Source organism: Ovis aries, chromosome 15 (genome assembly GCF_016772045.2).
Source record: "Ovis aries strain OAR_USU_Benz2616 breed Rambouillet chromosome 15, ARS-UI_Ramb_v3.0, whole genome shotgun sequence".
Lineage (NCBI taxonomy): Eukaryota > Metazoa > Chordata > Mammalia > Artiodactyla > Bovidae > Ovis > Ovis aries.
In genome coordinates, this window is record NC_056068.1 from 46,683,869 (window position 1) to 46,694,490 (window position 10,622).

Below are 10,622 nucleotides of genomic sequence, written 5' to 3' on the forward strand. Positions count from 1 at the left end.
GTCCTAACTTTTGGCAGATTTTAGTTTCAGGGTGTCTTCAAATCTTATACGTTAAGTGGTGTGAGTTCTAGGTCATTGCGTTCCTGGGTGGCAGCAGAGTTTCTCTCAAAGCAGTGTGAGAAGACAACTTTTGTTGCAATATGAATGTTATTTATTTATTTAAAATAAATTTAAGATGGGAAGGCACTATAGTAGGTCCACAGAGTAATAAAAGCTCTATTTCCAAGGAAATATCTCTCTATTTATGAGCATATGTGTATGTGTGTGTGTATAGTGAATTTATTTTTAAAATATCTGTTTGTGTTTTAACTTATCCACAATTTTGTCTAGGATAAAAAGGGAATAAAACCAAGTATTGGATATATATTTATGTGTTTTATGTCTTAATTTAACAAAGCAAGGCAAATATGTAATTATCAGTATCTGACAAGCATATAATGTATTAGTGTCTGGTGTTAGTAAACATAGGTTTATTAATGTATAAATGTATAAATAATTATGCCACTTGAAAGAACAGGTCTTTCTGAAATGTGGATATGGAGTGATGTTTGTAAGCCCTCCATCCACCTCTGCTAATAAAAACGGTGTCAAAACTTACAAGAGGTTTGTCACGGTTGGTGTATTGTATTCTGCTGGATGGTGCCCTGAGATCGGACTTAATTATTTTGTATTCCTAAAAAGTAACACATTTTTTTCAGTCCTGGAAAAAATCAGGTCACTGCTACTTAGAGGTAAGATGTTCTAGTGATTAGAGGTTCCTATCAGGGTAAAAAAGGTGGAGTAAATGGTTAGTGTTTCTAGTTGTTCTCTCTCTCTCTCTTTTTTTGGAAAATTTTACTCCTAATAAATAGTATTCTGTTATAGAGCTGATGACACAGTCTCATCACCTTGGTTCTAGGTCTAGGGCTTAAAACACTGGTAAGTTGTCCAGGGGAAGTCCAGGCTATGCTGTATCACACCCATTGGGCAACTGCTTTGATAATAAGTATCAAACTCATTTGGAAACAAAGTAAGAGGTACTTAGTTTGAGTAGATTATACAAGGAGAAATTTGCTCTCTCTTTCAGTTTTACCATTTTCTGATGCTTGGAAGGTGGATATGAAGGAGCTGCCTTGCATCAAAAGATAGAAATGCGTGTTGAAGAAGGCAGAGTAGCATTATTGAAGAGCTTGTGTCCTGTTGCTCTCTGGGCCACCAAACCTGACTTAAACCTGTGACAGAAATGGACTTGTAGGTGATTTAAGCCACTGTACTTTGGGGAATCTTTGTTGCAGCTACTAACTAAAACCTAAAAATATATGTTTTTGTTTTAGATTTTTTCCAGTGGGATATGTATGTCTTCTAGAATTTTCTTTGAAAATGTTTGCAAGGTTTTGTTTGGGTAGAATGCATTTATTTTGAGCTTATTCAAATTTACTATCAGAGAACTTTTTATGTAAGTTTCTTCTTATATTTTATTTTCCACAGTGTCTATACTATATCCCCTATTTAATTCCTGCTGCTGCTGCTGCTAAGTCGCTTCAGTTGCTAGCAGTGTTTATTTGTGTTTTTTTTTTTTTTCTGTTTACTTTGGTCATCTATGTTAAATATTTATCAGTATTATTAAAACATTAAAATAGTTAACTTGTATGGCCATTCAGTCAAATGGTAGCTTTGGCTTTCTTTTTTTAAATTAGAGGATAATTACTTTACAATATTGTGATGGTTTTTGTCATACATCAGCATGAATTGGCGTTAGGTATACATATGTCTCCTCTCTCTTGAAACCCCTCCCTCCGCCCTCCCCATCCTACACCTCCAGGCCATCACAGAGTATTGGCTTTGGGTTTCCCGTGTAGTACATTGAACTCCCACTGGCTATTGATTTTACATGTGGTAATGTATGTGTTTCAATGTTATTCTCTCATCATCCTGGCTTCTCCTTTTGCATTTAACTTTCTTATATTCTCTGCTGATTTAGATTCCTTTACTTTTCTACCATCTCAAAGATGCATTAAAAAGGATACCAAAATATTACTTATATCTATTTTTTTTTACTTTTTGGCTCTAGTGAATTATTTTTTTTCTAATGGACTCATTTTTATGCTTATTTAGCATTGACCTTTCTTTTCTTGCTAGTTTTCCACAAAACTTTGTATTCTTACCCTTATCTGTCTGTTCATTGATGAAAATTAACTGGTTTGGATAGGTGGTGTGAGTTTCCTCAGAGGTTGTGGATGTCACAGTCCCTGTGCCCTGATGGTAGGACTCTGTAGGTCATTTGCTCACAGGCAGAATTCCCTTTAGGCTGTCAAGAGAAAGATTAAAAAGTGCGCTGAGTTTCTTCTTCTTTTGCTGAAGTAGAGAAGTTTTATGTCTGAAGCCAGTGATGCTATAGTGTATTTTGCTGCTCAGTGGACTGCTTTTCCATGCTTTTTCTCTATTTCTAACCTTGAGTACTGACACTGTCTCAGAATTGATCCTGATCCTCTTCATCCAGCCCCGCAGAAATGACAGGATTTGGAGATAGAGCAGCATCCTCTTTATTTATAGAGGGAGCTGGTTTCCTTGTCACTTTGTGTGCACGGGATACTAAACATATTCATCTGCTCTATGCAGTTCAATATGAGAATAATTTCCTCATCAATCCGCCGAAGACTCGTCTTCCATTTCTATTATCATTTCTATTTATTCTAAGTCTACAGAATTCACTGGATCTCTTAATAAGAATACTTCCCATCTTCACACCAAGCTTTAGTTTTTCCAACTCCTCTTTCTCTAACTCATAATTCTACCCTCCATACATACATTGGTTTGCAGGGTTTTTCATTCTGGCTTTACGATAAATTCAATCCAATCTGACTTTTGAATTCCAGAAATATCTGAAAGTATTTGAAACGGTTCTGTTACACTTCCCCATATCCTAATACTCATACTGAATTATTTTTGTGTTTCTTTACTCATTATATTTAAAATTATAGTTACAAATCTATAGTTATCAAAACAATATGGTATTGTCATAAAAACAGACCATATATCAATAGAACAGAACAGAGACCTAGAAGTAAACTTATGCATGGTGGTCAGTTAATTTACAACAAAGGAACTGAGAATAAGCAATGGAAAAAGAATAGTCTTTTTAACATATAGTGTTGGAAAAACTGGATGACCACATGCAGAAGAATGGAATTGGATCCCTATTTTACACAGCACAGAAAAATCAACTCAAATGGTCTGCAGGCCTGAAACCATAAAAATCCAAAAGAAAACACAGGGGGTAAACTCCTCAACATCATTATCGGCAATAATTTTTGGATTTGACATCAAATGCAAAGTCAACAAAGGTCAAAATAAACAAGTAGGACTACATCAAACTAAAAAGCTTCTGCAAAACAAAGGAAATCAGGAACTAAATGAAAAGGCAACCTATGGAACCGGGGAAAATATTTTCAAAATGTATGTCTTATAAGGTTCATATCCAATTGCATAAAAACCTCTACAACTCAATAGCAAAACAGAACAAAAACAAAAAACAAACCATTTGATTAAAAATAGGAAAGTAATTGAATAGATATTTTCCCAAAGAAGACATGCAAATGGCTAACAGTTACATGAGAAGATATTCAATTTCATTAATTATCAGGGAAATGCAAATTGAAACCATTACGAAGTATCACTTTATACTTGCTGAAATCTATCATCAAGAAGACAAGAGATAGCAAGTGCTGAGGAGGACATGGAGAAGAGGAAACCCTGTGTGCTGTGAGTAATGTAAATTGGTGCAGCCGCTATGGAAAGCATTATGGAGGTTCCTCAAAATGTTAAAACTAGAGCTACATAAAATCCAGCAACCCCACTTCTGGCTATAACTAAAGGGAATGAAATCTCTGTCTTAAATAGGTATCTGCACAGCTATGTTCATTGCAGCATGATTTACAATATCCATGAAGTGACCTAAGCATTCCTTGACAGAATAGATAATGAAAATGTGGTATATATACTATATATATCTAATATTTAGCTGTGAAAAGAAGAAAATCCAACCTTGTTTAACTACAAGAATAGAACTTGAGAGCATTATGCTGAATAAAATAAGTCAGTCAGAGAAAGATATACTGTATGTTCTTACTTACATGTAGAATCTTAAAAGCTGAACTCATAGACACAGAAAAAGAGTTGTTGTTGGTTGATAGAGAATGGGGGTGGGGGAAATAGGCAAAGTTGGTCAAAAGGTAGAAATTTCTGGATAAAGACAAATAAGTCTGGAGATGCAGAAAGAAAAAGGTAACTGAGAGAGAAAGAGAGGAAGTGCATAATGTTGTCAATTCAAGACCTTCAATCAGAATTATAATAATTTTAATTAAAGTCCACGATATTCTTTTGTTGTCTATATCTTCCATGCTATGCTTGACTCCAAGAAGACAAGTCTTTTATATTTCTTTATGTCTCAATACCAAGTGTCTGAGTTACTCCTCAACACAACAAATGTCCTCAATAATTATTTGTAATATTAGATTCAATTAATGCTCAAACTTGATACCTCTGCAATGAATACTTTGTTTTTCCTTTTACTAACTTTTATTGTGATTTTCTGTTTAGGACTGGGAAGACAGATCTCCCATCCTAGAATTAGATGCTCTCACCTGACAGAGACAGGGTGCCTCTTGAGAGAAAGAAGCTCAAATGTGGTATTGGAAGTTAAAAGTGCAAATTTATTACTCCTTAGTAGTTTAGTTTAGTTGCTAAGTCATGTCCAACTCTCGCAACCCCATGGACTGTAGCCCACCAGGCTCCTATGTCCATGGGATTTTCCAGGCAAGAATAGTGGAGTGGATTTCCATTTCCTTCTCCAGGGGATTTTCCCGATCCAGGAATTGAACCGGGTCTCCTGCATTACAGGCAAATTCTTTACCGACTGAGCTATGATGGAAGCCCAAAGAATTTCTAGCAGTAGAGAAGTACCACAAAGAATAAAAGAAGAATTAAAGTAACAATAGTTGATGGCTCAGGGGTAAGGAATCCGCCTGCCCTCTAGGAGACTAAGGAGATGTGAGTTTGATCCCTGGGTCAAGAAAATCCCCTGGAGGAGGACATGACAACTTACTCTTGTATTTTTGCTGAAAAATCCCATGGACATAGGAGCCTGGCGGGCTATAGTTCAAAGGGTCGCAAAGAGTCAGACATGATTGAAAATAATACATTTCATATGCATATCTGTCTGGTAAGTCATGACTGGAAGATGCATGTGGGAGCAGAGAACAAAGAGGAGGCCATCAACTTCATTCCCTTAATTTTGGATATTAGGATCTTTTCTTATTTCCTGCCCCGTCCTGGGCCTAGGGACATTTAATGTGAAAATTGGCTCCAAGAAAAATACTTCATCATCTGCAAGGAGATTTGCAGGGTTCCCATTAAAGGATGGAGTCCTAGCAGAATGTATTAATAAAAACCAAAAGAAAACAATAAGTGGCTTCCGGATTTCCCTTGGGGAAACAGGTCACAGGCTCTTCTGTAGGTGAGTTGATGATATTTGAGTATGCTTAGGAGAGGCCACTGCTGTCCTTACAGATCCCCCAGGCAGGTGGTGAAACAGAACTTGGAACATATTTCCGACTCTTGAGATACAAGAACCCCATCCACCGTTCGCAACAGTCTCTGTCCAGTTGTACTAGTGATCCTACTTCCCATATGGAAAAACAAGACGAGAAGTGGCGAGAGGGGAAGACAGAGCAAAAGCATTCACTCTCATTATTTCCAAAAATAGCCTTCTTCCATGAACGTGGAAGTTGAGGAAATAAGGTTCTTCCTTGATAGGCAGCAGCGGGTGTCTTTCACTTTCTTTGGAAGAGGATGATAATGTTACAGGAAGGTTGGAAAATGTGGTGAGGGACAGGGTACATTTTTGTACTGGGTCATAAATTATGTCTCAATAAATTTCAAAAGAAAAACACGAACACAATTAAATTGGAAAACAATAAGATCTTATGATAAGTCCAAAACACTTGCAAATTAAAACACATCTAAACAATCCATGGCTCAGATAAGACATCAGAGAGAATGTTAGAAATTATTTCCAACTAATTGATAATGACACATAGTAAAAGTTATGGAGTGTAGTTATAGAGAAATTAGAGGGAAAATTATAGTTTCAAATGTTTATATTAGGAAAGAAGATTTAATATCAATTATCTAAGTTGACAACTTAATAATTTAGAAAAAAAATAAGCCCAAGGTAAACAGGAGTAAGAAATCAGTAGATAAGACCTGAATCAATAATACTTAAAGCAGAAACAATAGGAAAAAATCAATAAATCAAAAGAACAAAGTTGATTGTTTGTAAAGATTAATAATGTTAATAAAGCCGTGGTAAGATTTATCAAAGAAAAAGAGAGAAGCACAAAGGATCAATATAATGATTGAAAAAGTTATTACACAGGCCATACTAAAGAGTAGAAGGATAACAAAGGAAAAACACAAACAATTTTAAGCTGATAAAATCAATAATTTACCTATGAGATTATAGGATACACAAATTATGTGAATTCCAGCCCCTAAACATCATAAGTGCAGACTTGTGATTAAGAATTCTCAAGGTATATAGTCTTTCCTTTTGCAAAGAAATTCTACCCTTCTCTTCCCTCTTTCTTTTTCTGTTTGGTGAAGGGAAAATAAAAATCACACAATGAATCTGATTTTTATCACAAACCACCAAGAGACAGTCAATTATGTCTGTCACTGAAATAATTACCCACTCAGAGAAGTGGTTCAAAATACACTGAAGAAGGAGGAAGGAGTCAGATTACATATGACCTCGAATTAATTAATTATGTTATCAAAAATATGTTGATTCTGTTACACTCCAAATATTGTGTGAAACACATTAGTGAGATACAAAGTCAGCATTCTGAATGTGGATCTAATGCTCAATGAAAGTAACTGTCTAGTTTATGTGTAGTCTTGAGTAGTACATGTTATGAGAACTGGTTTTATTTTATGAACAATGGGAGAGTTCTGATACCATAATGTAATGTAAATACTGTAGTGGAATCTTGATGAGGGCAGAGACCTTAACTATTTTATTCATCGTTTTATTCCTGTGACTTATCTACTACTTGAAAAATGGTTGATAATAATACATGAACACATATTGAATGACTGAGGTTTACATAGGATAAATTAGCTGCCCCAATTCAGGCAGATATCAAACAGCAGAGTTGAATTCAGGATAATATAAAAAAGCAGAAAAGGGTATAGTTGTCATTAAAAAATTTTGGAACATTTCAATATAACATTTCAGAATGCTGAAAGTGGCACAAAGTAATATTTAAGAGGATGATCTATGGAGTCAAACAGATACATATAGATTTGAACTTCAAGTTAGTTTCAAGTCCTGTTTCCCACCTTTTGACTACCACCTAGTAAACACAAGGTAAGATGAAGGTTCCCGGGAGATCCAGTTCATTACCAGCTGCAGGGCCCCAGTATCCTAAACTACCACTGTTCCCAGCTGGCTTGGAGGAGGGGATAGAACAGTGTGAAGAACTGACTGCAGGCCATAAAACCCTCTATACTTTTCCAGCAGAGCCGAGGAAGTAGTTCCAATCTGGTTACTGGATGCAGGCCAATTGACGTTTTAATTGGGAGCTAATCTGTTACATCATCTGTGAGTTTCAGGGCTAAGGGAGGGAAGCAAGTCTGTGTTGGACCTGCAGTAGCTGGGTCATTGAAAGACAGAATGGGAGACATTCTCATTCTAATAATGGCTCCCTTGATAACAGAAGAGAAAGGCTGGTGGTACTGGATGGATGAAATCTTGTATAGTCTCAGCAATCCCATATCATTAAATACAAGGGATCCTATGGCTGGGAATTTCATTCAAGTATGTGACTAAAATCTGCTTGGCTTGCCCAGAAAAACAGCCTAAGGGACTTTAGAAAAAGAAAGGATGGGAGATTGTTTGGAGTTTAGTATGACATTGGGCACCGAGCCCATGAGTTCAGTGAGGAAGCTGGTGAGATTTGATTATTGCCTTCACCCAACATGTTCCAGCAGAGTAGTGTTAACAAAAAACTCTCCTCTAATTATTATACAGGATTCACATTCAACAGAAATAGATTTCTCTGTAATTTTTCTCCTTAGGGGTCTTAGTTTTTCTCTTCCTCTTAAAAGTAAATGGCATGTTTACATCACACAAAATATCTTCACTTTCCTAAATTGTCCCTCATTATGAGTTCTCAAGTCCCTTTTATCCTGGAAATCTTCTTCTAGGTGGTAAATTTTTTAAAATGTCCCTTAAATCAAGGTGCTCTGAACTGCACATAGTATTCTAAACATGGTTGAACCAGAGCAAAGCATAGAATAATTATCATTTTTCCTCTGATTAGTGTTATTTCTTCAAGTAGAGAGTTTTTAATCATTCTTTTCACCTGAGTATATAAAAACATCAACTTAAATTTGTTTCTATACTTCTACCTGACAGTACATCCAGACATCTGATCCTTTTTTTCTCTGTGCTTATTCCTTCTTATCCCCTCCTTTATTACCCTTTATACTAAGCACACTCTTCTCAGTGAAATCCAGGTAGCAGAAGGATGACCTTAATTAAAATAGTTCTCTATGATGTAAGGAAGGAATGAGGACAGAGAAGTGGATGAATCAGAGACTAAGGTGGATTTGCAAAGGGTATGTTGCAGACTGGGGGATGCTTCCCAGATGGTGCTAATGGTAAAGAATCTGCCTGCCAGTGCAGGAGACATGAGACATGGGTTTGATCCCTGGGTCAGGAAGATCCCCTGGAGAAGGGAATGGCAACCCACTCCAGTATTCTTGCCTGGAGAATCCCTTATACTGAGGAGACTGGTGGGCTATAGTCCATAGCGTTGCAAAGAGTCGGACAGTACTGAAGTGGCTGAGTACTCATGATCATAGAATGGAGAGCATTAATTTTCCATCTCCAATTTACTTTGGTGTGTGACTAAAAAGTGAGAAAAAAATAATTTTTTTTTTACAAAAAGGAAATTTTTAATTTTTTGTAAAGCTGCAACTCAGTTACACCACAGTTAATAGTAAAGCACATTTCTTTCCAGATTTTTCTTTTTAAAAAAATTTATTATTTTTTTTAAAATTTTACTTTACAATACTGTATTGGTTTTGCCATACATTGACATGAATCCGCCACGGGTGTACATGAGTTCCCAATCCTGAACCCCCCTCCCACCTCCCTTTTAACTACTATCTAATCAATTATGTCAGCAATACTCACTAAAAGACCTACAGTTAAATGTGATTTTCTGACATCTTTATAAATTATAGATTAATCTGTAAGCTAGTGAGCATTTCTGGCCTATGGGACCCATAATTAGCCAATTTGCTTTGGTCACTGTCACTTGGGACATTTTTCTAGCTTTACAGCATGTTTTAATGCAGTGATTCTTCTTATTTTCTTCTAAATCTTGTGGCTTATCTGTCTTATTGCCTTTCCATTTAACTTTAGCAATAATTTGCCAAACTCTCCCACCATTAATATGTATCTTTAGAAAACTTTGCCTTTATTTGGGATTGTTCTTCTATATCTCATCAGTTTTCTGGATGAGTAAGTGCTAGAGAATATTTTGAGAGTTTTGTTTTTTATTGACCTAATTCCTATGCCTTACCATACATAAATCCAAGTAAAATATCCTCAGTTTAGGATTTACCTCATGACATCACCCAGCCACTACTCCTCTGCTCCAGTCTCCAAATTCCTCCTCATCTGCTTCCCTAACTACCAGAGCTGGCAGCACTGGCTGGCCTTACCCTTCAGCTTCCTCTTCCTCCTGGCCATGGGGGCCAACGCCACCCTCCTGATCACCATCTGGCTGGAGGCCTCTCTGCACGGGCCCATGTGCTACTTGCTCAGCCTCCTCTCCCTGCTGGATGTGGTGCTCTGCCTCACCATCATCCCCAAGGTCCTGGCCATCTTCTGGTTTGACCTCAGGTCCATCAGCTTCTCTGCCTGCTTCCTCCAGATGTTCATCATGAGCAGCTTCCTCCCCATGGAGTCCTGCACATTCATGGGCATGGCCTATGACCGCTATGTGGCCATCTGCCACCCACTACGGTACCCATCCATCACCTCTGGCCAATTTGTGGCCAAGGCTAGTGCTCTCATCATAGCTCGGAATGCTTTGCTGCTTTCACCTGTTCCTCTTCTCTCTGCCCGGCTCTGCTATTGTGGGAAAAATGTCATTGAGAACTGCATCTGTGCCAACCTGTCTGTGTCCAGACTCTCCTGTGACAGTATCACCATGAACAGAATCTATCAGCTTGTGGCCAGTTGGACTTTACTAGGCTCAGATTTCATCCTCATCTTCATCTCCTATATCTTCATCTTAAGAGCTGTGTTCAAGCTCAAGACCGAAGGGGCTGCTGTCAAGGCTCTGAGCACGTGTGGCTCCCACTTCATCCTCATTCTCTTCTTCAGCACCATCCTTCTGGTTGTGGTTTTGACAAATGTGGCCAGAAAGAAGGTCCCCATGGACATCCTGATCCTGCTCAATATCCTTCATCACCTCATACCCCCTGCCTTGAACCCTATTGTATATGGGTTTCAAACCAAAGAGTTAAAGCAGGGGTTTCAGAAGTTGTTGCAGAGGGGATTTTAA

At 37.4% G+C, this 10,622-nt stretch overlaps 1 protein-coding gene across 1 annotated transcript; it reads left to right on the forward strand.

The window, feature by feature from the left end:
• Nucleotides 1-9,677: 9,677 nt before the first annotated feature.
• Nucleotides 9,678-10,622, forward strand: LOC101113010 (olfactory receptor 56A1). The gene has a single exon (XM_012096564.4). The coding sequence runs from the start codon at nt 9,678-9,680 to the stop codon at nt 10,620-10,622; it is 945 nt and encodes a 314-aa protein (XP_011951954.3).